Source organism: Orbicella faveolata, unplaced genomic scaffold, assembly GCF_042242905.1.
Source record: "Orbicella faveolata isolate gen_17 unplaced genomic scaffold, um_ofav_v1 contig_15, whole genome shotgun sequence".
NCBI lineage: Eukaryota > Metazoa > Cnidaria > Anthozoa > Scleractinia > Merulinidae > Orbicella > Orbicella faveolata.
This window is the reverse complement of record NW_028301542.1, coordinates 2,048,263-2,074,276: the sequence shown is the minus strand read 5'-3', so window position 1 is coordinate 2,074,276 and position 26,014 is coordinate 2,048,263. Positions and strand designations below refer to the sequence as shown.

At 39.9% G+C, this 26,014-nt stretch overlaps 3 protein-coding genes across 3 annotated transcripts; all 3 read right to left on the bottom strand.

Moving 5' to 3' along the window:
- Positions 1 to 332: 332 nt before the first annotated feature.
- Positions 333 to 3,058, bottom strand: LOC110069164 (cytochrome P450 27C1-like). Its single transcript, XM_089287869.1, has one exon. It carries the CDS (start codon positions 2,445 to 2,447, stop codon positions 804 to 806), a length of 1,644 nt encoding a protein of 547 aa, XP_089143995.1. The 5' UTR covers positions 2,448 to 3,058; the 3' UTR covers positions 333 to 803.
- A 1,899-nt stretch (positions 3,059 to 4,957) lies between these two features.
- LOC110068979 (cytochrome P450 27C1-like) lies at positions 4,958 to 8,241 on the bottom strand. The gene has a single exon (XM_089287868.1). It carries the CDS (start codon positions 8,059 to 8,061, stop codon positions 6,421 to 6,423), a length of 1,641 nt encoding a protein of 546 aa, XP_089143994.1. The 5' UTR covers positions 8,062 to 8,241; the 3' UTR covers positions 4,958 to 6,420.
- Positions 8,242 to 9,826: 1,585 nt separating this feature from the next.
- LOC110068995 (histone-lysine N-methyltransferase SETD2-like) lies at positions 9,827 to 25,848 on the bottom strand. Its single transcript, XM_089287866.1, has 23 exons — positions 25,460 to 25,848; positions 23,874 to 23,895; positions 23,553 to 23,641; positions 22,588 to 22,646; positions 21,947 to 22,007; positions 21,796 to 21,847; positions 21,389 to 21,465; positions 21,033 to 21,156; positions 20,706 to 20,783; positions 20,251 to 20,348; positions 18,852 to 18,949; positions 18,594 to 18,673; positions 18,207 to 18,341; positions 17,594 to 17,704; positions 16,555 to 17,058; positions 16,167 to 16,202; positions 15,790 to 15,838; positions 15,249 to 15,273; positions 13,157 to 14,524; positions 12,591 to 12,714; positions 11,781 to 11,978; positions 11,055 to 11,156; positions 9,827 to 10,632 (listed from the first exon to the last, which is right to left on the bottom strand). Exons 1-23 carry the CDS (start codon positions 25,507 to 25,509, stop codon positions 10,489 to 10,491), a joined length of 3,684 nt encoding a protein of 1,227 aa, XP_089143992.1. The 5' UTR covers positions 25,510 to 25,848; the 3' UTR covers positions 9,827 to 10,488.
- Positions 25,849 to 26,014: the final 166 nt, after the last annotated feature.

Below are 26,014 nucleotides of genomic sequence, written 5' to 3'. Positions count from 1 at the left end.
CTCTCGCTACACTTGGTGACTGGACCACGAGTAAGCCATCTTTCACTTAGTCCGTCGAGCGAGACCGTAAATAAACCGCGAGGCAAAAAATGACCGCGTGAAATCCTGGGGCGACCGACGCGAGTGCATTTCGGCCCCAGGAGTTTGCGAGGCCTTGTTTTTTTTTTTTTTCTCGCGGTTTCTTTCGCGTCACACAAGACGGATTAAACGAAAGAGGGACTGCTCGTAGTCTATCGTGTAACAAACGTTACCCGAAAACTGATTAAGACTGGACTACTGCTGACAAAGAATCGACCAAGGGATGGTAACTACAAAAAAAACACAAAAGCAGATCGAGTTTCATGTTTTTTTTTTTCTTTTACAAGTATTTCATTGTTGCTATGGTTATTTTACAAAATTTGCAACAAACCCACGATTATAGCCGTCTGCCTTTAGCCGATTGTACACTTAACACTGAGTGACAGAAAAGAAAATCGGGAGCATCTTTTGCCTAGCGCTTCCCGGATAAAACGAAATTCTTATTTCTCTATGACTTCTCTCGCCAAAAATGCAAAGTTCAACTGAATACATACAATCTAAATACTCCACAGAAGTTCTCTGTTCTTTTCATATAGAAACTGAGTTTGGAATTAATCCTCTTTCAGTTAAGTTTAGTTTCTGTTTTGATGTTCCACCATATCTACAGACTACTAATTTCGTATTTTAAGGTTTACTTGTCCGAAAAGACACAAACATGTCACTAGTTCCATGTTTTAGTGTGCTGCACTTCAATTCTATACAGTTATTGTCACTGAGCTCATTGCTTATTGTCTGTCTACAAACTTGGCTCTCACAGCTCTGTCAGGGATCGTAACCCCTCGAACATACGGCTCAACATTCTCTGCATCAGGAGGATAAGAAATCTCAAATTGTTGTACGATTCTGGCCAATAAAAGATGAAGCTCCAACTCAGCGATACGACGGCCAATACACATTCGGGTTCCAAACCCAAACGGAGTGGAAGAGAAAGCCTCTGAGGTGTCGGTTGGAATTGCGTCTTTCTTGCGCAGCCATCTTTCTGGTCTAAATGCTTCAGCATCTTCGAAAAGTTTCTCATCTCGGCCCATGACATGGGTGAGAAACTCGACTTGTGTCGTACCTGCCGGAATAAGGTATCCGCTTAAAACTATATCCTCAGCCGGCCTACGAGGAATAGCACAAAGGACTGGATAGAGTCGCAGCGTTTCCCGTACCCAGGCTTTCAGGTAAGGCATTTGCGCCAGAGTCGTCGGTGTCGCCAATGTTGTATCCCCAAGCACTGATAATACTTCTTGTCGCAGGATGTCTTGCTTGTCAGGATTTTTCGCCATCATGTACAACACCCACTGCATCGTGTTGGAAGTTGTATCAACTCCAGCAAACAGAACATCAATCACGCTTGCGAGTAAATCATCTTTAGTCAGCTTTCCACTTGACAGGAGAAACTCAAAGAAACCCGCTTTGTCACTCTCAGAAGGCCCGGATGAATCGCGTGACTGGTTTCTTTGTTGTTCTTCAAGTTCGTTAATTCTTCTCTCAATAAACAATTCAGCGTATTCGTACATCGTGTCAAAACTTGAAAAAAATGTTTTAAACTGCTGGGTTTCGTAAATCTTGTAGAACCAGTTCGGCAGGAAGCCTATCCCCATTACATTGTGCAGAAAATCTCCGACAGCTTTTATAAAGGTCTGTGCTTCTTTGTTTACTTCGGGCTCAAGACAACCAAACCTTTTGTCGAACAACATCTCTGCGACAGACTCAAACGACCATTTGAAGAGCTCCTTGTCGAGTTCACAGACTTCGTTTTCTTTCTCTGAGCCGCTTGTTTCTCGAACGGTTCGCAATCTGTGAATAAAATCTGTTATAATTTCGTTGAAGCCAGAAGTGTAGTCAGCTACCTCTTTGGGTCGAAGCATTCGCTTACTTAGCACACTTCGATGCTTGTACCACTCAGGACCATCTAAAAAGAAAACGCCCGGAACCTTTTGTCGTTTTTCGCGGTAGTAGTCGAGAACGGGGAACTGACGACGTTGAGGGTACTTTGGCTCGGATCGCAAAACTTTCGCTACATCTGCGGGATCTGAGAGAGAAATAATGGTAACCCCGGGTAATTGCGATCGGAATATTCTACCATATTTGTTCGCATTTTCTTCTTGTACTTTCAGAACTCGCTTTCCAAGGGATTCGCCTTTCGCGCCAGCGAAGAATTTCCAAGCTGTCCCTATAATCGGAAGGCTGATAGGTCCTGGCATATCTGATATTGTCTTGATTGGCTCTTTTGCAGCGTGACTGTTGACACTGAACGACAAAGTGCTTAATGATGGAAGAGTTCTTAGCTCTTGTCCTTTCTTCAACAGAACACTACGACCAGCGGAACCATGAAGGAGAGAATGAGATATTTTCGTTCCTGTTCTTGCGACATAAGCCATGATGAGACTGAAAAACCTTTTCGGAAAAAGCGGGTTCTGACATAAACTTCGGTAATCTTTGGTGGATCCGTTGTCCGAGGGTTCGGGTTACTGGTCAGCGGCGATCCACCTGGACATATCCTGGACGTACGATGGTCTGGACGATGTACTTCATGTGCTATGCACTGAATTGTAATGTATTTATACACAACATTGGGGAAACTAAAAAGTGGCCCTTTGATGGAATAAGCCCGAAGCTCTTAAACTTTGGTTTCTGTAACAGAAACAGCTAAATGGTATTACGTCTGTTACTCGCCCAAGAACCGTCACAACACAACTAGACAAAATGATTAAGATTTAACACAAACAGCGGTGATAAACATTGTATTCCAACGCATCAGTTATAACACTGAGCTTGACGTTTCGTATGCTAGTCAACATACATTTTCAGAAGTAACGGTAGCAAATGTAGTGACTTGGTGCTGCGTGTGATCACCAAATGATGTGAAACAAATAAAGATTCAAAAGACGACAAACAATACCCAAAAGCAAAACACAATAACTAAGTAATAATAGTTTCCACAACACCAAGAAGTAAAGGGTTTGCTAATTTGCTGTGGTCAGTCAACACACGGACCATGCTAATTATTAAGAGGTTATAGTTTTAAACTACCAAGGTTAAAGTAATAATATTTCCTCCCAAAAAAAGTTATTTTCAGTGACTTTCAAACGAATAACAATGGCTAAAACCTTTTGTCAGTTGTCAGTTAAATTTTCGGGTATTTGCCAGGTGTCAGTTATTTTTTTCGCTATTAGTCAGTTGTCAGTTTACCCCATCCAGACCCTACTAAAAGATACCACTTAAAACGGATTAGCATCGATTAACAGCTGCTGTTCAGGAAAGGAGCCCGCGATAGTAGACCGGACTTGAGAGACAGTCGGAAATCCAGATTAAAAACGGAAATAAGAGCAGATTTTTAATATCATATTCCTTCCAGTACACCCCAAAAGACACTTTTATGGCTAAAAATGCTGGCATGTCGTCCTGAACACCCCAAGTAAGACGAAAATCCTTCATTTACACTCCCAAAGTAGACGAAAAGCATCCTCGACCTTTTCATGTGGGAGTTCCCCCTCCGGGATGTATCGTACAAGTTGTCCGTTTTGTAACGATGGTGCGGGTAAGTTCCACGCAACATCAACCTGTAGTGTGACAACAAGTTCCTAAATAAGGCACAAATCCTTTCTCCAGCTTTGACGTAATTTAAAAGCAGCTGCGGAGAAAGTGCTTTCTTGCGACAAAAAATATTACAAGAAAAGTCCATATTTATTCTGGGCAAAGTTTCGTTAAGTTGTGTCGCAGCAAAATTAGAACACGTAATGCAAGAAAAATCAAATCGCTGAAGGCTTCAAATGGACTAAAATCGAACAAGGAAGAGTAATTATAAAGAAGCAGCTGGCCTGTCTGTTTCACTTGTTTTTTATGATTTATTTGTCTATTATTTAGTTCACAAAATTTTAAACCAAACAACGGCATGCTTTACAAAGTAGTCCTCAAAATGAAGCAATGTGAACAGAACAAATCAGTAATTTGAGGGGTTAACAATGACGTTAAACGAGTAAACAGCAAACGGCAAGAATTAAACTTTTGCCTCCTCCGTCAGTCCATTGCACACTTGAGTGAGACCACTTGTTTTTATTGGCGGTGAATAGATGTACTCCAAACCTTCACGGGTGTCCTCCACAAAAAAATTCGTACGCGCGCTGTTTTCAAGGAAACTCCCACAAACTATATATCAATAGAAAGGTTATGAACTGTAGAATTCGATAAATTACTCTTCCTGTTTTGCCGATTGCTTTCCATAGGCGACAAAAGCCGTTAACGCCAAAACGACCGACTGACATTCCAGCGAATTAATCGAGTATCGAGTTTTTTCCTAGAGAATCACATTAGTTCTAGTATATGCAGGGCCGTACCTGGGATTTTTTGTCTGCGGGGGCAAACTCCGCTCACCTTCACAGGGGTCTCCCGTATACAGACAGGGTTTCTAGCTGGACGTTTTGTTTCACTCCTACACAGAAGGTTGCCTCTAAGACCTTTAAGGAAACCAACCACATTGATGCTTTTTGTTCTAAATTGTCATGATTTATTATGGCATAAACACCTTGTTTAGTTTGAAATTGCCCCCGAGGTCTGTTCTACACAATCAGGGCCGTACGTACGAGTTATCATCATGGTTCTCATCACTGGAGCTATCGAATTTTGAAAAGTTAAGGTTAATTTCATAGAGTATTCAATCATACCATGTTGTTTTGTTCAATCTACAGAACGGTGAAGTGGCTCACCGATTTCCATGCTACAAGGAGCTAAGAATGAACACAGCAACCAAGGTAACTATTAGATGTATTAAATAACACACTTTGTAGTTTGATACTTACCTTTTTTTGGAGTCAAAGAAGTCCATTATACGTCGTTGAGCGGAAGCCTGGTGCTTTCTTCCCGACATTTTCCCACCGGATTCAGAGCAATCTCCTACAACAACAGTTTATTTCTACTACTGTAAACAACTAAAAGAATTTACAAGATTATAATTATGAATAAATAAATAAACAGTACAGTACATACAGTAGTGGGACAGCCAAAATAACTAAAAAGCTAAACTACTTGGGTGACCGTAATTATAATAATTAAAAATGTGAGAGTCAGGAGGGAGGCACGACAAATACATTGGTACACATAAATATCATAAACTTGGTACAAGATTAAATATACAAAAAAAACAAAACAAAATAATTTAAGTCCATTAAATTGAATATTAAATTTGCCATAATTTGTTCGAATTTTTGGAAGATAGAAAGTAGATCTAGATGCAAAGCGAGTATTTACATTATGTTTACAAGATGTTTTGACAAAAAACGAATCAAAGATCTTTCGTAGTTTGCCAGTATTAAACTGGTGCATAAAAAAGAGAGTTTGAAGTTTAATATAATCTTGAAGTTTAAGAAGGTTAAGCTTAGCAAACAAAGGACTTGTATGTGCATCAAAATTTGAGAAAATAATTAAATGGATTGTTTTCCTTTGTATTATTTGAAGTGGTTTAATATTATGATCATAAGTGTTGCCCCAAACTATACAGCCGTAGAAGAGAAAAGGTCCTACTCATTCTCGTCCCCAGAGGCCGCGCTCCTTTTGGTCAGCACCAAGAATCACAACCTCTGGAGACACCTCTGGATAGGTTCAGTGAGATTCCGGTTCTGATTGGCATTGCAAACACAACAGAATGAAACTGGAACCAATCAGATTTGTCAGACGTGACTCTGAGCATGCGTAGAGTGATGGGAAGTCCGTGAATCGCGGACTTCTGGTGTTGGACCCGGCCAGAGGGTAAGGCCAGAGGTTGCGATTCTTGGTGCTGACCAAAAGGAGCGCGGCCTCTGGGGACGAGAACGTCTTGTACCTCGAGTCTTCATTCCTTATCGCTCATGCTGGCTTGACAAAATGATCGTTTCCGACCACTGGTCAAAGGGAACGAAGACGCTGGGTACGAGGGTAAATTGAGAGCTGGCTTTTGCCTCAAAAGATTTTCCAAAATAATTATTTGGAATTTACATTGAAGGAGGATTTTTTAGTGAATTAGTCGGTTTTCTTGAGATTTCGGACCAATATAGCTACAAGAAATAGCCCAACAAAATCAAACACTATGTTAGAAAAAAGAAAAAAAAACATTTAGTTTTCCTGGCGGTGGCAACTGCCTCCCCTGCCCCCCTGATATGCACGGCCCTGATTTGGTACATGCATGTTCCTATATTTCGGAATTCGTCTCATTATATTCCATTCTAAATATCTTTGAATTCTCTTACTTTGGAGTCACCTTTTTTAGTGTTTTACTATATTTACTAATTTGATATTTTAAGGTTTACTTGTCCGAAATGAGACGAACATGTTACTAGTTCCACTTTTTAAATGCCTTGTACTTCAATTCTGTTCAGTTCTTTATTGTCTGTCTACAAACTTCGCTCTCACAGCTCTGTCAGGAATCGTAACTCCTCGAACAAATGGCTCAACATTCTCCGCATCAGAAGGATAAGAAATCTCAAATTGTTGCACGATTCTGGCCAATAAAAGATGAAGCTCCAACTCAGCGATACGACGGCCAATACACATTCGGGTTCCAAATCCAAATGGAATAGAAGAGAAAGCTTCCACAGTGTCGGTTGGAATTTCTTCTTTCTTTCGCAGCCATCTTTCTGGTCTAAATGCTTCAGCATCTTCGAAAAGTTTCTCATCTCGGCCCATGACATGAGTAAGAAACTCAACTTGTGCCACACCCCCAGGAATGAGGTATCCACTTAAAATGATATCTTCAGCGGGCCTTCGAGGAATAGCACAAAGGACTGGATAGAGCCGCAGCGTTTCCCGTACCCAGGCTTTCAGGTAAGGCATTTGCACCAGAGTCGTCGGTGTCGCCAATGTTGTATCCCCAAGCACTGATAATACTTCTTGTCGTAGGAGGTCTTGCTTGTCAGGATTTTTCGCCATCATGTACAACACCCACTGCATCGTGTTGGAAGTTGTATCAACTCCAGCAAACAGAACATCAATCACGCTTGCAAGTAAATCATCTTTAGTCAGCTTTCCACTTGACAGGAGAAACTCAAAGAAACCCGTTTTGTCTCTCTCAGAAGGTTCTGATGGATCGCGTGACTGACCCTTATATTGTTGCTCTTCAAGGTCACGAATTCTTCTCTGGATAAACAATTCAGCGTATTCGTACATCGTGTCAAAACTGGAAAAAAATGTTTTAAACTGCTGAGTTTCGTAAATCTTGTAGAACCAGTTCGGCAGGAAACCGACGCCGATTGCATTGTGCAGAAAATCTCCCACCGCCTTTATAAAGGTTTTTGCTTCTTTGTTTACTTCCGGCTCAAGACAACCAAACCTTTTGTCGAACAACATCTCTGCGACAGACTCAAACGACCACTTGAAGAGCTCGTTGTCGAGTTCACAGACTTCGTTTTCTTTCTCTGAGCCGCTAGGTTCTCGAACTGTTCGCAATCTGTGGATAAAATCTGTGATAATTTCGTTGAAGCCCGAAGCGTAGTCAGCTACCTCTTTGGGTCGAAGCATTCGCTTACTTAGCACACTTCGATGCTTGTACCACTCGGAGCCATCTGCAAAGAAAACGCCAGGAATCTTTTGTCGTTTTTCGCGGTAGTAGTCGAGAATAGGGAACTGAAGTCGTTGAGGATATTTTGGCTCGGATCGCAAAACTTTCGCTACATCTGCGGGATCTGAGAGAGAAATAATGGTAACCCCGGGTATTTGCGATCGGAATATTCTACCATATTTGTTGGCGTGTTCCTCTTGCACTTTCAAAATTCGTTTTCCAAGCGGCTGGCCTTTAGCCCCAACGAAGAATGTCCAAGCTGTCCCTATGATCGGAAGGCTGATGGGTCCTGGCAGATCTGATATTGTCTTGACAGGCTCTTTTGTAGTGCCACTGTTTACACTGGACGACAAAGTGCTCAATGATGGAAGAGTTCTTAGCTCTTGTCTTTTCTTCAGCGGAACACTACGACCAGCGGAACCAGCTAGAAGAGAAATCTTCGTTTTTGTTCTTGCAACGTAAGCCATGATCAAAATAAAGAACCTATTCGCAACTACAGCTCACTGAGATGAATTTTTAGACGCCGATGGACGCTGGGAGTTGATGCTTTAGAGATGTTTCCACGGCTTTCCGGTCAGCGGTTGAGTCAACGTGAAGGTAAGTACATTATATCTGGTAATTATAATGTACCCAGCTACTTTGTACCCAGTATTTTTTTCTCGCGGTTTTCTTTCGCGTCACGCACGATGGACTAAGCGAAAGAGGAACTATTAGGACCCTTCTAGTAGTTTAAATTTTCTTGGGTCTCGGAGACTCGCTTTTTTAACGGCTTGTGCGTCTCGCGGTCTTTATTTTTGTACAAAGCTGTCTCGAAATATCGATTTTTGTTGTTTTCATAAATGATGTCTGAACGTCTTAGAATACGAACGTCTCCCGATCTCATTTAAAACGCTTTGAAGACTCGTTCTCATAATTTACAAAATCAGAATTTCTTGGGCTCAAGAAGAGAAACGTTAGTCTCGTCTTCTCGCATGTTTGCGAACCTCATTTGAATGAACCTGAATCAATGTTATTCATTACGAACCGTGAGTTACCCGGCTTGTCTTTGAGGCATTTTAACTTCTTTTTCCAACAGTTACTTTAATTTCTACAGCTACAAAGCTGTTTCATCTAGCGATATTTGGTGATATCAGAAAGACCGAAGCAGTAAACTTTCTCATTGATAAAGGCAGTTGGCATTGTTGCTAAATATTACACTTTGTGATTTCGTACATAAGCCAACGTTTCCCGTTCCTCTGGACAAGGGTAACGTGGGTTCTCGGAGCGAGATAACACAAACGTAAAGCTTGAAAAATCGAGAGTGCGCAGTACGAACTTTAAATCAACTTTTAAAAGGAACTATATAACTAAAGTTCTTTTTATCTTTTTATTTTTGGGAGTCTTCGTTTTCAAGACACCCCTTTAGTTCCAGTAAGACAATCGTCGAACTCATCAACTCATCAATTCGTCGCGAGCTTCCTCATATGCTTCTGGCATCTCACATGCACGCCTTGTTCAGTTCCTTAATTAAAGTTCTTCTTTAATGTATTTCCAATACAAAAAATTACCAGTCTCAGTACATGAAGTACATCGTCCATGTATGTAATTCTCCGCTGACCTTCATAACACAACTGCCCTGAAGGGACCTGATCGTTAGCACGACAGCAAAGTAACGACAACGCTCTCCATCTTGATCATGGCATACGGTACCAGAACAAAATCGGAGATTGCTTAATCATTTCTGGCTGGTTCCGGTGGCAAAGTTCTCTTTCAAAAAGGACAAGAGCTTCGAACTTTTCCATCACTGAGCACTATGTCGTCCAGTTTCGACAGCGAAGCTGCAGGAGTCTATCAAGGCAATATCAGATCTGGCAGGTACCATCAACCTTCCAATCATAGGGACAGCTTGGAAATTTTTCGCTGGAGCGAAAGGCCAGCCGCTTGGAAATACATTTTTGAAAATCCAAGACGACGCCGCCACTAAATATGGAAAAATATTCCGATGGCAAATACCCGGATTACCAGTATTTCTCTCTTAGATCCCGCAGACCCCGCGAAAGTTCTGCGGAGCGAGCCAAAATACCCTGAACGACTCACTTTCCCCATTCACCTCTAACAGGTGCCAAGGTCCTGTATTGTGAGCGTTGCTTGAAATGTTTTTCACCCGTAAGAGGTTCCAATTCTAAAATAACACATAAACTGACGCTGACTTTTTTCGGAAAGAAGAATATGAAGTCGTAACACAACAACAACTTGGTGTATGCGGGAAAACAAGTTTATAAAACCAATAAAATACGGGTTTACATAAATCAACGGTGCAATACATGTAGCTTTTGGCACTTCAATAATTACAATACTTTAAAAAGTTGTGACAAACAGCACCTTCATTCTAATTTTAAACCATCGAATCACGGAGGAGTGTGTTACGTTGACATACTTTAAATTATTAATCATCGACAGCGTTCAGTTAGAATCACACTGCACAGCACAATAAGAAGTATGGCACGAAAGTTCGATTCGACAGCTTTCATTTGAATGGTCACACACTAGGGTTTCATCCACAGACTTAAAAGGTAGAACCACCTTGTACGGCATAATAAACAGTACTATCACAAGACATTGCCAACTGTTTCAACGAACAACCTAAACGTTTTTCAACGATGTGCTTAGGAAAAAATAAATTATAGCATACTCCAGAGCTCTGAAGAAACAAAAAAACTAACTAACAACAAATCTTAACAAGCTTCCTCCGTGATTCCGAGGTTTACAACACCTCGACTCTGCTCTCTTTACCAAATGTACATCAACATGCCTAGGTAACTAAAACTATCACCCTAAGTAAGAATAAAAAATGTTTCTAAATCCGAGTCCTGGTCTAATGGCAATATATACAAAGTAAAACTTATAACCAATAGCTAAGAGCGTTTATATACAGGTCCAAACTTTTTCATATAACTTCGAATGTATTCTTTTGTCTTGATTTTGACAGAATCATTGCACTGCAACGTTTCTTCGTCTTTTAAGTGACTAAGCTCTTTCATCAAAATTCCATGTGTTAGCTGGGGACAAAAACAAAACAGTTAGTAAATCTTAAGTGAGAACCACCTAGCAGAGAAAAGTAAACAGTGCCACGTGAAAGTACTGCTCAATAGCTTTCACTTGAATGGTTACATATTAGGGTTTTATCCACACTTAAAAGTTATAACCACCTTGTACAGCATAATAAACAGTACCACATGAAAGTACTGCTCAGTAGTTTTCACTTGAATGGTCACATACTAGGGTTTCATCCACAGACTTAAAAGTTAAAACCACCTTGTACAGCGTAATAAACAGTGCCACATGGAAGTACTGCTCAATAGCTTTTGTGGACAACAGAGACCTATCAAACACCCACATACCGACTTGAAATCATTTCAAATCACAACTTGGATAAAGACGATGATAAAAGATACAAAGGTACAAAGGTACTTAAACTCACCTTTCTAGCTAAAAACTTAAAATCCTCTGTATTCAGGATCCTGCCTGATTTACAGTCTACTTTGAAGAAAGGATTTAGGCAGTTTACAACTACATTGGAAAGCTGTGGAAGGCAAATGGAACGTAAAAATACTGCTCAGAATTAATACTGAAATACGTACAAACATTAGGTTTGTTTGAGGACCAAATTGACATGCAGGGACATAGGTGTGGACAGGCTACTGGTTCATTTCAACAGCTAAAAGAAAAGTTATCACTAGCTTAAATTTCAATAGGAAACAAACTGTAATTTTAATAGCGGTTAAAAAATGTCTGCATTTGAGACCAGTGGCCCACCAGGCCAGAGCTTATCTCCGGTTTCTGTAGCATGAAGCGACTAGGAGTATTTCTACTCCCCCTGGATGGGATGCTAGTCCACTGCAGGGTTACTGCCAGCATTAAATTTGCCAGTACCCATTTATACACCTGGGTGGAGAGAGGCACTGTGAGAGTAAAGTGTCTTGCCCAAACACTACACAATCTCTGTGGCTGGGACTTGAACCCAGGCTGCTCGGTTCTGATTGTAGTGCGCTAAACATTACATCATCACGCCTCCCACTAATTTTAAGTACTTTAAGACTGGCCAAAAAAAGTCAGCTGAGTTTGTTAATGAGCCTGTTAGTTTTAATTTCTTAGCTACACTGTACATCCCTGAGTGTGAGGTAATTTCATTAATCATGCTCTCTACCTTCATTCTAAACATCTCCTTGATCTTATTGTGTGACGAGGAAGTACCAGATGAGTCGTCCCTTAGCAAATGTTCCTCCCTCCTGTGCGCAGTGGTATCTGCTGGAGCTGTTGTAAGTGTGGGGCTCTCAGGGGGTGTCCCTGGGGGAGTTGATGGAGTCTTGATCATTTTCTTTATTTTTGCCTTTGATGGTGATTCCTAGAGATAGGAAAATAAATTTAAGTTAAAAAAATTTCCAATCCTGAGCAAATGCTATGGGAAGGAGGGTGGGTGCGAGGGGAGGGGAATGGGGGGTGGGCAAGGAGATGACTTCAGCAACAATAAGTAATGTTAATTTCTTTGGATAGGAACAAGTCCATCACAGATACCACCCCACCCCAAATTAGAACCTCACAATCAAATATTCAATGAGCTAAGCATTCGTTTAATTCAACAATTTAGGACACAGAATTACTGTTGGTCTTATAGTCCTTATCATTAGCTGGATTTGTTTCCACAGCAATACTTTGAACATAATAAACTGTCATATTTACCCCTACACTCACTGTTTGCAATGACCTGGTCTAATAATACAATGAATGTGCAGAGAGCAGTAACAAAGAGTATGGTTACATTAGATCTTACTTATGTAATGCTTTCAGGAGTCTATTTACAGCTTTTTGTATGCATTGCAGACCTATGACAACGGGTGGTTGCAAAATCAGGCTGATCATGGTCTGGTACAGGGTAAGGGTTCCAGTGTTCCAGTGGCACCCACCCACCCAGAGTTTACAGAGTACCCCCTGAGGGGGGTGATTCTGTGGATCTCACCTCTTCTGTCCTGGTGTAACTGTGGCTTGTGATGCTGGTATTTTCAGGATCTGTGATGTTACAAGGATGCTCCTCTTCTGAAGATGGACTGCTGTCCCAGCTTGGAACATCCCACTGGGTTTTTCTATTCATGAAAGATTACAATCAGCTTTTTACTGAAAGTGAAATATCTAAATCAGGATCTTATCCATGCTCTCTCATCATGTTAATCTGAAACTGTGCACAAGTCAACTTGGATGAGTTTGAAAGCTAGCCTGCATGCAGATGTCATTTTTCCTTTCAGAGGGAAAAAAAGATGTCACTTTTTGTGTGGAAAGAAATAGTAATGTCCACGTACATCATATTTCAAAGTGTGCTTTGGTAGTAACAACACTAACAGGGCAAGCACACATTGTTGTTCAATTGCAACTTGATTAAGAGCTATTGTAAGTAAATTTCTAAAAGGGGGTGTCTTGGTGAAGCAAACAATGTAAAATTTGAATTCTCCATTTTCAATAGGTTGTAAATAATATCATGACTCCAAATCCATTGCTAGGATTTCCTGACACCAAAATGTGTTTGCTTACCTTGTTAATGCATGGTAGTAATAAACTTTTCCTTGTTGGTCTGTTGCTGACTTCCAGTGCGGTGGCAACTGTGTGGGTTTATGTTTTACAGGTGATGGTGTACAAGGCTCTGATTCTCTTAAGAAGCCTTCTGCCGAGGATGTAGTCACAGCTTCAGTTTGAACAGAAAATGGCGCTACTTCTGGATGCAGCAATGCCTCGGATGAACCAGGTTGATGCAGAGAAGGAACTGGAAGTTGTGCACTTGAACTTATTTGCTGAACTGGTGGGATACTGAGCTGCGGCGTCGTTGAATTATATGAATATTGACTTTGCTGTGGAGGGAAGCTGGGTTGTGTGCTCCGTGGAAGCTGTTGCTGCTGCTGTTGTAGGATGTTGGGCTGCTGAAACTGTGCTGGCGAAGGAGTTGACACATTTGCTTGGAAAGGGGGTGGAGGAGGAAGACGGGTGTATGGCAAAGGTTGGGATGGAGTAAAGAATTGTGACTGGTTACCCTGGAGTGGGGGAGGAGGAACTGGTTGTGGAGGAATATGAGGAGTTTGTTGCGGTTGCTGAGGTATCATTGGCTGATTTTGTGGTGGAAAGTTTGGTGGAGGGACTTTGCGGAAAAAATCCATAGGTGGAATATTAGGAGGAGGAACATTAAAGTTTGGTAATGACAAGCCTTGCTGAGTTAAAGTTCCTACAAAATTACCAGGACCAATTTGTTGGGGTCTGGGACCCTGATCTTGTCCAATAGTAGGACCACCACAATAGAATTGGTTACCATGGTAACTTGAAGGAGCATTTTGAGCTGGGCCTCTCCACTGGGTCATGTTTTGCTGTGGTCCAAAGTTTGTTTGAGAGGTCATATTATAATTCCCAAAGCTGTTATCAGTCAGACCTTGAGCATTCCGTGCCTGTTGTTGGAAAAAGTTCTGCATTTGATTCCACTTCTTCTTTTTCTTTTTGTTACGACTGGGCTTTTGATGGAATACACCAAACCCCTGCTCCACGTTGAAGTTCATGCGCTGCTGATACCCAAATGTCTGCATCACGCTCTGTGATTTAGCATCTTGTTTCTGCAGTGCATCAACAGGATCTGATAACAGTGCAATTGAATGACTCACATCATCATTATCAGGAGTTGAACTTGCTTTAGTCTCCACATCATCTCCAAACTCTAACGAGCTGAAATCACCAGCTTTTGCTGGAGGAAGTTCATTTGAAGAGCCTTTCTCTACATCCGTGTCCTCACTACAGGTGGAGAATCCTTGGGATGCAGGGGGGGTCCTTGATTCCAGAGGGAAGAGAGGTTTGGGAGAGTTCTGAAGGCTGTTCATGATGGCATCCAGTTTTGCTGGGGAACCGATATGATCTATTGGAGTCCTGTAGGATGACAATCAGGTCTTCCGTTTACTGCTTGTCTATTGCTTACCAACAATAATTTTAATAACAATTTTACAGAAATTAGTCAATTTTTTTAGAAATATCACTCAGGAACACAAGAACGGAACTTTAGGGAGTTAATATCCAAAATATTTCCTGAGGGAAATCAGTCAACAGTTGTCCTAGAACTGCACCTGATTAACTATTTCAGTGGAACCCTGCCTTACGGCCACCTTGTTAATACAGCCACCTTGTTTTTACGGTGACATTATACTGGCCTGAACAAAAGCTCAGTCACTCATTTCCTTATTTAAAGAAACCCTTTAATAAGGCCACTTTGTTACTATGACAACATTTTTGTGACCCCTTGGTGACCCAACTGGTGGGGTTCCAGTAGTGTATTATAGAGCAGTCTCTACCACTCTCTCACATCTTCTATGCCTCATTGACTAATCAATCACAAAAAACTTCAGAATATAGTTAACAAGTACTTGTTAAGAAGTCAACTGTTTACTCCTCCCCTACTCTGTCGGGAATACAGCAATTTTGATGCAATTTTATTGCTTGGTAGTTATTGTTGAAATGCAAAATTACTTTGAAAAATTTGAATAAAAGCACAAGAACAATTGGCCTTTGAAATGATTCCCTAGAGGAAAGGTTGGAAGGTTCAACAATTACAGCTAAATAATGTTGATAAAGATCTAGGACAAGTTAAATTCCTTACCTTGAATGATCACCATCAGTGCTTCCTAGAAAACAAAACAAAACAAATCGAATTAATGATCTGGGACAACAATTGCTGTACCTTGACATCTAAATATAAACTTACAACTTACAACATGTACATGTAAAAGTACACCTACACTGTATCTACAAAAACGTGAAAAATCCACTGTATTTATTTATGACTCACATTCTCATTTCTTTCACCATGACTGAATGTTTTGTCAACTATTTCGATGTACAGATAGAAGCAGAATATTTTTAGCCTAGACAGCAGCAATAATTTAAACCAAGAATTCTTGAGAATGAGAAATATTGTCCATGTGATTTCTGTTTCATATCTCACAGCTATCAAAAAATCATTTTTGCTTTATGGCTGTGCCAGTCAGTGAAAAAGGAATATTCTCTGTATTTTCATGGTCTCCCCCAAAAATTCATTTTGAAGGCTGAGTGAGTAACTGGTGTGTTCAGGATAAGTATGCAGCAAATCTGCTGATCACAAATAGCAATAACCAAGAAAAGATACGAGTCAAGGAGCTCACCTGCTGGGCTAGCTGCTGCCATTAACTCAGTGAGCCGGTCTTGCTTAGCCTATGTAAAACATTTCAGAGAAAATTCATGTTACGAACAATGGCATAATATACTGCTCCATCTTTTAGCAGCTTCTTATGCCATAGGGACTGATGATGAATCAGCCTGGAAGAATTATGTCTCCCTGTATAAATCCTAAGATTCCTTTGTCCACTACAACAACTGAATTTCACTTGTTTCTCTATAAAAGACACCTTTCCGCTCTGCCCGGAGGCAACCCTTCTCTCTACTGGAGCCCCACCCAGGGGTGTCCGCCTTAGACTAAGAGAGAGAGAGTTCCCTGTACAATAAATTGCAGTTGAAGATTTCTGACAGAATTGTAACTTACTGGAGTAGCAGATTTCTTTGGGATTCTGTAAACTTCCTACAAAAATAATGCAACACAAAGCAAAGTTAACTCTCGGTCAGGTTTAAGGTACTTGTTAAGGGAAAGAAATGAAAACAAAGCTTTCGTGTTTTGGGACCTTACATGTATGTGCACTACAATAAATTATAACTTTTGCTCTATTCTGTAATGGGAATTTTCTGAAGATATCTGACCAGTAACTCAACGTCACATTCTCGGTGTTGTTTTACAGGCATTCTTCAGGCCCTAATCTCACAGTTCTTCCCAAACTTTCAAATATAATCCAATTGATGATTGCCTTTATTCTCACCACCTGTCTCCTTCACAATGTATTGACGCTGTGAACAGAAATCAAATTTTGATAAGTTACCTTAAGTAGACTCCAGGACTTCAACAGCTCATTGGCTATGAGTCCAACACCGGTTTCTGGTAATCGCTCATCTTCAGACTTAACATCATCCTCCGAAAGGTCATCTGGAGATTTTTCAAAACTCTCTGTTGCAATCTTGGTTTTCAAGACTCCACTACATGCTGGCTTGTCTGCAATAAAGCTAGCAACTTCTGCATCAAGGGAGTCGTCATCTGATTGATCCTTACTAGAGCACTGACGTTCAAACAGAACAGGGATACCACCCTCTTTCTTTCCATTGTCAAGAGCTTTTGCCGAGAGCTGGCTGTCATCATCATTATCTTCCGTTCCTGCGGTACATTCTGAGTCTGCTGGGCTATTGCCTTGTGACTCTTGTCCACTGCTGGAGCCAGCTTCAACCGTTGGACAGGATGATAATGCCCATTTTCTTACAACCTTGATCACCTTACTGTCTTCAAGCTGGTTCTTGGTGGCAATAGGAAGGTATCTCAATGTTTCAAGCAACTGTGAATAAGAAATTAAAAGTTAGAATTCCTTGTGAGAAAAAGTAAATGTAGTGGCCCTCCAATTACAGATCAATCTAGAATTTAGAATTTTGAGATAAACAACAATTTATTGATTTTGTAGTGGGAGATGCAGTACAAATCACAGCATGACTCTTATCCCATCTAGGGGAGGGGGAGGGGCAGCAATACTCTAAGTAACTTGCTACAGAAACAGAGATAAGCCCCAGCATTGTGGGTCAGCTGGCTCAAGTGTGACCAAAGCTTTTAGCCTATAGATGCTTTTCACATTTGCCATAACTGCTGTTTTACATGCCAACAAACTACAAGCCATCTGGACATTATAAATATTAATAATGTTTTCCTTAATTTGCTCAATATACAAATTATTATCTTTGGAATCTATACATTAGTTATGTTCAAAGTTGGGAGAATTTGATGAAATATCAACAACTTTCCTTCAATGATTAATTACCAAATTCTCCTAATCTTTACTTTGAAACTACAAGGAGAATGTTCATGCTGATCAACTGTACCTCCATCTTAAGTTTCATTTTCTTTCCTCCACCATCTATCATCCAGCTCCACAGTAGTGACAAACCCTGGTACCTTAGGAATGCCTTCAAACACGACTGGTCTGTCGTGTGCTGAAAAAATATATAGCATAAACAGCCTGTTAGTCAAAAACAACTGATCTCAGTAATGCTATCCAGCCTATAAATTGCCATCCAGTGGTTAAGTGTAAGCAAAATAAACCACACTATCTGCTGGATAGTGATTTATCCAATGGATAGCATTATCAACCTTTCGAAAAACCTGGGCCTGATGTCTTTCTTTCTTATGTCTTTCTAGCAAAGAGAGAACTTTCAAATTGGGTCCTTACATCTGTCCAGTCAATGAACCAGTAAGATTGACCACTCAAAAATTAGTTTAGTTGTGTTGTTACATGTTACCAAGGAATATTGCTTTCTCTTTCTAGTTATGTCCAGGTGACAATTTTGGTTTCACTTGAATGTAGGAATTGCAAGTGGCTTAAAAACACATCAGATAAGAAACCAGGATAAGCTCTGGCCTGATGGGCCACTTGGCTCGTATGCAGAATTTACCCTCACCTATATAAATCACAAGCACTGAGGGAATTATTGGTACCTGCAAGATTTTAAGTAGCATAATTCTCTGATCTGTGGTCTCTGCGCGCACCATCAGTCGTGACAGTTTTAACGCCTGGTCACTGTATACTAATCCTATATGGTCACCTAGAAGCTTCTCAACCTCATCTTCCAGCTTCAAACAAAACAAAAACACAGGCAAGTGTCACTGATTTGCAGAATAAGTTTATAAAACTTAAACAAAGGGGGATTGTAAAGACCACAAAATTTAAGGAAATGTATGAAGTTTAATTGGAATTTCCAAAGGGTTGGGGGAGGGAGTTTAGAAAAAATCCCTTCCCTGCGGAAGGTATCCATGATTTGTTTCTGGAACTACACAATCTTATGGTCAATCTCTATAGAAATGTGTCAGAAGTATGGCAATTACCGTTATGTCATCAAATTCAGTGGTCAAGTTCCTCTGCTTTTTACGCCTCCTTCTTGGCGAACTTGTGATAGGTGGAGTTGCTATAAAAAAATAGTGGAAAATGTTTGATTTGCACTGATCTAAAGAATCACAGCTTAAAAATGAATTTTCATGAAGTTGTAGATCCCTCAATGCAGAGGCCATGAAACCCACACTATAGTGTACATGGGCACCTGCAGACTGCTGTAATTGTTACTTCTAAAACAAAAAAATGCGTACCTATTCTTTCCACAGTGTTCTTCAAAGGAGTTTGTTTTTCACCTCCAATAAATCCCCGACAAGTTGGTGCTTCACAGTAACAAACCTGGGCGACCTTCCTACAAAATTATGTAAAAGAGGATATCTATCAGAGTGTAATTTAGAACAGCTAAGGCAGCGCCCACAGTGTACCAGAGAAATTTGAAACCACAGCTTTATTTCTACAGTTACAGCAGTAGGTCCACCGTCCACACTAATCTGTCACAAAAACGGACCTTTTTGAAAATGCTCTTCAAACCCAAGGAATTTGAAAGCGGCAACTTGTTACTTTCCTGTGGACAGATAACATTTTGAAAACAAAGCTTTTCCAAAACGATGCAGTCATGATCGTCATTTGATTTCCATGTCTGACATTTCCTCAAACACAAATTATCCAAAATAACTGGTGCTTGCTGCAGTTTTCAATTCCTCGGGCATAGTGCAGACACAAAACATTTGATACGTTTTCAGAGTGTAGTGTGCGCCACTTTCAGAACTAAGGTCAAACGTTAAATATAGTTAAATGAAAATTTAACATAGTTAACAACTAGGAGCTAGTCTGGTCAGTAGCGTTTTCATAGGCAGTTGTTAGTGTCTTGGCCGTCTGTTAGCGTTTGTTTAGCGTTTAGTGCATTCTGTAGCATTTGATATAGTTCAATGAAATTTTACATAGTTTATGACCGGGAGCCAGGCTGGTCAGTAGCGTTTTTTGTAAGCGTTTGATAGTGTCTTGGCCATCTGTTAGCATTTGTAAAGCATTTGGTGTGTACTGTAGAATTTGCAGCAGTCGTATGCTCGTGGGAGCCCTGGGGCTGACACTGTCCAGCGGTATTCTTGGTTAGTATGTGGTTGTTGTCCCATGTGTTTGCAGTGTGTTCGTTGCTCTGTTAGCGTGGCGTTGTGGATTGAATTATAGTAGTTTAGCGGTTCTCGGTGTTCCCTCCCTATATCCCCCCCCCCCCCCCCCCTCTTTTCAGCATTTTTTTTTCCCACTGAGCCATCTGGCTTGAGTGTACGGGTGCCAGTAGGGGGCCTGGCACGGGGGGCTCGTGGCTTGGTTGCAGGTTGGGCAGGCCAGTTGGGTGTTCTAACACCTTGGGAATGTGACTGCTGTTGCAGCCCCCGGGCTTCCTAGGCACCTTGCCTCCACTAGCGACTTGGGTGTTAATTCTCATTAATGCCTTGATACGTTTCCTTTCATACAACTTTTCAGAATTTCGTAATATATCAAGACAGTAACCTTCTACATGTGTACATGTGGTGACGATTTCTCTAATTCTTATCGCCTGCCTGTTTAATAATGTAATTGATATTGTAAGGAGAAATGAGATGTTGTTCACTCTTGGGATGAATGGATTAAACCTTCTCTTCAAGCACGCACCCATAACGTTGTAGCTTGTAATCAAATGTCAGTTCTGTCCCAGCAGGGATGAATTGCTGAGTGAAAAATCCTATCCTTAACAAGCCATTGACAGTCCACTAGAAAAAAAACAAATAAAAACAGTTAATTATTCTTCTAATAGTAAGCCTCTAAAGTCCTTGTGACTCAAGTCCCCCCGCCCGATCCCATCCAAGAAAAAACCCCACAATCTTGTTCTGTCCTTAGTTTCCACTGACAGGCTCTCATATTCAGGAAATGCATTAACAACAAATAATTAATTTATCCTGAGCCTAACAACCAAGTTCTAATTTAATACCTTTTCCCCAGACAAATTTTAAACGTAACTCTGGAATAATTATGCATAATTTAAAGACTGCTCGAAATAGAAAGAGCATACTGAAATAACCAAGATGTCAATTTTCAGTTGATTATCTGCCTTTGTGTGCTGTACATACCTTTTGAGTTTCACAATTTGATTCACAACTATGGTTGATAAACCTAGATAAGTTCCCTTTAAAAGTGGCATCAATGATCTAAGATATAAAAATACACTGTCAGCAACGAATCTATAATGAGCCATATCAAATAAGTAAGGCTATTACAGCTCCAAATTCACAACAATTCCAATTCACCAGTTCAAAACCAACTAACAAACTCCTTAAATTCTCCCAACTATGTCATAAGTACATACTACAGGAAAGGCATAGGAATTAGAAAGGAGAATTGCAATTTTGATAATGTGGTCCAAATGCATGTACATGTAGCAATGTTTTACAATTTACCTCATCTGCTCTCAATGTCATAAAGTAGTAATGTCTCCTGTTTTCTCTGTCATAACGCTCTGCTCGCTCCTGAAAGTCTTTATAGTTCATTACTTCTCCACAATACTCCATAACAAACTGATTTCTAAATAGCAATATTAACAAAAAAAAAACTGTTACTGCAGGAAATGACACAAAAGGTGGACAAAACATCTACATACATAGATATATCGCAAAATCAAACTGTTTACCAGGGGGAGCCCACAGTAGTGTTTCAGTCTATAAAGTTACATTTATAACAAAGATTGTTGCCGACAAGTTCATTGTTATTGTACTTACATTCAAAACAGTTTATTATCATGGCAAGAGGAACTTACTGTTCAAGATCTTCAAGAGTTCTCAATCCCCAGCCTTTCTTCTCAGTTTTTAAAACTTCAACTTTCACTTTACACCCCTGGAAAAAGGTGGCACATACAATGAAATTACAATTTTCAATTTTCAATCAAGGTAGGTAAAGAGCCAACTTGGCCATCAGGTCAGAACTCTTCTCCAGTTTCTGTAGCATGAAGTAACCGTCTGGGAATATGTCCCCAACCTGGGCTCAAACCTGGACCACTTGATCCAGAGGTGAGCACAATAACGAGGCCATTGTGCCTCCACAACATTCAATAAAACACCCCACAAATTTTGTAATGGGCAACCATGCCCCTCCCGCTTAGCTTTAGTTTACTGGTGAGCAAGAAAATCAAATGGAGCTATCACAAAGTAGTAAGGGCTTTCTAACCTGTTGAAATCGCTTGTTGCTACACATCTCCCCACGAGCACATCTGCTGTTACTGTAGGAAGAAGAAGACAAAAAGATCGATAATTTGACAAAACATATGCAGGCTAATAGTACCAGGTAATTTATGAAACAGAAAACATGAACAACTAACCATTCAATCATTAATAGTCTGTTCAAGCAGTTTTCCCCACAGCCGACAGAATCAGGGTCATCTGTGAATTAGAAAAAAAAGTTAGAGTTATACTGTAACAACTTGGCACTAATGATTACCTATAGTTAGCAACTAGTAATTTCTCACAGAAAGTGAATGCTGCACAATATGTGGACAAGTTTTAATTGATTTCCATGTAACTGTTGATGTGGCACAATGTTATCATAATGTTATGGCAATTACTTCCCATTCAAGATGTTGAGCTGGAAACGTTCATACACTCAGGGCTTGAAAAAACTTGAATTCCAGCTTAACCCTTTGAACAAGCGGCTAACAAATTTTGCTTGCCCTGAGCAAGTTTTTTTTTTTTTTTTTCTTTATTGAGTTAGTAGACAACTTGCCTGGGCCCTTCCTCAACAGGTAATTAAGTGAGAATGAAAAGGTATTCGTCTGGCACGAAAATCTACTTGTCCCGCATGGCACTTTTTTTCAAGTCCTGTACACAGTATTTTGTCCACCCTGAATTTGACTCTGTACCATTGTTTGTTGGAATACAGAAATGGTACATTTGTGGTTCTGTGAATTATGTAATGCAACAAGATATTACACAATTCCCAAACTGAATGAAGTTAATTCCTTACCAGCGTCATAGGTGCAATCACATTGCATCTTCCGCACTTCCTTATTCACTTTTTTCTTCCTGAAAATCATTGTTAACCAATAACATGAGTCCTAACTATCCAGAGTTATCACAAAGTTTTCAAGTGACTTTATTGTTCAAGTAGGTGGCTGATATTACCATTGCCTTTTAGAGAATCCGAAGAACAGCTCAGCAGAGTACCAAGCTGAGATCATGAAGTAGGTAATGTCTATTGACAGCAGTTGACTACATTACTCATCATTTAGACAAGGGAGATTCCTTAACTGGACCCCTCCTATAATCAAATACAAGTCAAACTGGGAGGGAGTGATTAAGACATGACATGGCGAAATGATGAAATGATACTAAGGTTAGCCTAAACATTGCTCCGGTTAACCTACATACCGCTGACTTAAAAGTAATGAGTTTACCGTGTCTCACATTGTTAAGTGCCATTTCATCACTTCTTCATTCTGTGTTAACCATGCTCTAAACTGGCATACATTGAGTGATTCATGGTTAATATACCACTTGGAAAATTCATACCAAACCACATCCAAGACCCAAGTGGCACATTTTCCATATCCTCACCAGTGAAGATATTGATGACGTGAAGATACTAATGCTTTTTCATGGCTGTTTGTACAAAAACACATTTTGTCCATATAATAAAAGGAAAATTACAGGCAGTGGCTTGAAGAAATCAATTTTATTTTCCCGTGTTAAAACAACATTTTACTGACTCCTTGTGCTTGTTCGTAAAACATTGTTTTTACCACTTGAAAATAACTCGTAACTAAGGCGCCTCAGGTGACCGGGCACCCGTTAGGCAGCAACCTTGGAGTATAAAATGTATTATTCTCAGAAGATGATTGTGGCTAACTTTCACCTTCGAGTGCTGATATATGCAACATTTCATTGCAAAAAGCAAAATGGAAAATATCAGACTTACAATAAGAAACTCACCTGTCAAATAAATACACATTCTCTTCAATATGTTCATAATAAGGAGGTTGATATTCTTCTGTGGAAGATATGACGTGTTCCCCGGACATCTAGGATATTAGGACAACCAAAAAAGTCACTTCTCCAAGAAAACATTACTTAAAAAAACATGATGAATTAAACAGTAATATATGATCCTAGCTCTTCTAGCTACGGCTCTAGGATCAGCGTGATGCTCCATGTAGTATTTTGTCAGATTGCCTTGGCTAACAGTTTAACAACACCTAAACATAAACTACAAATTATAAAAAAATAAACAGAAATAATTTAACTCAGACTTACATCCTCTTCACTACTATCAGACCTGAAAGGAGAGGCAGGAAAAAAAACAGCACTTAATTAGATTTTAAAATATCAATGCCATGTTTTCTAGAAAATAAGCCTTCTCATCCTGCATTTTAACAAGATATTAATTTTCACACTGTTGTTTTTCGATGACACAGTTGTCTGCGACAAGAAAGCCTAACTCCATTGTCGGGGAAAATTCTCAAGACTACAAGAAAGGTCAGAAATAATTTTGACCCTCTTTAGTCTACTTGCCCAATCTAAAACTGTAGTTAAACCAAAACCAAAACCAAAGTAATTGCCTTATTACTTTCATATTGTTGACAACCCTACATAATTTCTATGCAATTTTTTTCCTTTGTGGCATTAAGAGGTTAGTAAGCGTGCATAAAAATTATAGAAAAATTAACAAAAATTTCCACAAGGATAAATTGTAACAGGCCTGGTTGTGGTTTTGAACACCATTTTGTTGGTGTAGACAAACATTGCAGAAATGGGAATTTCTCGAAATATTGTACAAATGTCATTTCTAACATGTTTGGCTATGCAACAATATTGTACCCAAACCAGGCCTATTTATGAACACTACATCCAAATAATTTGTTATGTTGACATTAACATGCATGATTGATTTGCAGCAAAATACTTTACACGACAATACACTTCGTGTCAGCCCTAAAGCAATGGTAAGTGCTGCTATGAGGTCACCACCAGAGTAATTTTCACTTTATCTTGTACAAAGTAATGTACACTCAGTTATTTCAAGTAGTTTAATTTGTATAATTGCATTTGTCACGAGTGGGAAAAACTTGCACGTAAAAAAGAAAACACCCAAATATTCGCATAAGCTCAGATCCCAGATCAAGGCTTCGTGCTGAAAATTTTATTCAACTGGGTGGGAGCTCACGTGTTACTTCGATAAATTACTGAAAATAGGCAAAAATTCAACTCGAGAAAGATTGACCTGATGATTCAAATGACAAATCAAAGGATGTAACAAAATCTACGGTCAGATTTAAAGGGCAAATTCGTATATTTCCTTCCTTCCGTTCCGCCGATTAATTTAATTTATTCACGTCTCGTTACGGCCAAGTACGTTGCTTAGATTGATTTCCCTGAAAATCATTCCCAAATGTTCTCAACGTTCGCAAAGCGACTTAAGTCATTTTAGCTTTCCAAGATATAAGGGAGTATGATTAACGTGGTCTTTCTAAAAAAGAAATACCATCAAAACAAAGAAAACAGAGATGACATTGAACAAGCGGTCACGGCGGCTCACTTGAGCCAACCCATGGGAAATCCACAACACAATCAGTTGCAACCTGCTCACAGTAACTTGTCGCTCAAATGGCACATTCTTTCCCGCTTTTGACAAGGTATAGCGATCAAAAAAAGTGTCAGGTTTAGCTGAACCGATGCTGTGTTTATAAACTCTGGTCACGTTTTTTCATCCAAACAAGCCATCGGGCGATTTTACTTACACATGTAAGCTTATACACAATAAACCCCAACAACAGTTTAATAAGCTCTGAAGAAGCTTACAACTTTGTTTTTCTCGCAAATTTGCTAGCTATTTAACTTACCCACTCTCATCTGTATGACCAGAATTATCCGATCTTTCTTCAGCACTCATACTTCACGATCTCTCACGATTGTAACCTTGAATGGAGAAGAAAGGCGAGAAATGTGCTTTCCAAACACAATGCAAGCTTGAGAACCGTGACAGTGGTGCAAAACCAATGTTTTTCTCCACGATTCTGTCCTCCGCGACAATATATTTTCTCCAAGATCACGCTTATTTAAGCCTTCTATCCTTTTTTCGAAGAAACAGTAGCAACACACTCAAATCCATGACGAATAACGGCTCCCTGCCAACGCTATCACATCACCCCTTTTTCTTCTAAAACCCTTTTCGCCTCGAACACTCATGGCTCGCCGACGGAGTGTTAGTACATCCGGGAAATTGACGACCCCTGCCACGTGTTCCAATTGGTCTAGCCACCAAACGATGTTGGGAGACTTTAGAATGTAATCTTAGTAACTCTTTCTTCGCATTTAAAATATTTCACCTGTAGTTTCCACATAAAAAGTATTTAGAAAGCATCAAATACTATTCAAATATTTTTTAAGACTGATTT

Bases quoted from the DNA above. Each gene is read 5' to 3' on its own strand.
- LOC110069164 (XM_089287869.1), bottom strand. From the start codon at position 2,447: ATGGCTTATGTCGCAAGAACAGGAACGAAAATATCTCATTCTCTCCTT.
- LOC110068979 (XM_089287868.1), bottom strand. From the start codon at position 8,061: ATGGCTTACGTTGCAAGAACAAAAACGAAGATTTCTCTTCTAGCTGGT.
- LOC110068995 (XM_089287866.1), bottom strand. From the start codon at position 25,509: ATGAGTGCTGAAGAAAGATCGGATAATTCTGGTCATACAGATGAGAGT. The intron at 14,525-15,248 runs GTAAGGAATTTA...GTCATCCTACAG, and splicing joins ACTGATGGTGATCATTCAAG to GACTCCAATAGATCATATCG. The intron at 12,715-13,156 runs GTAAGCAAACAC...TTTCATGAATAG, and splicing joins TACTACCATGCATTAACAAG to AAAAACCCAGTGGGATGTTC.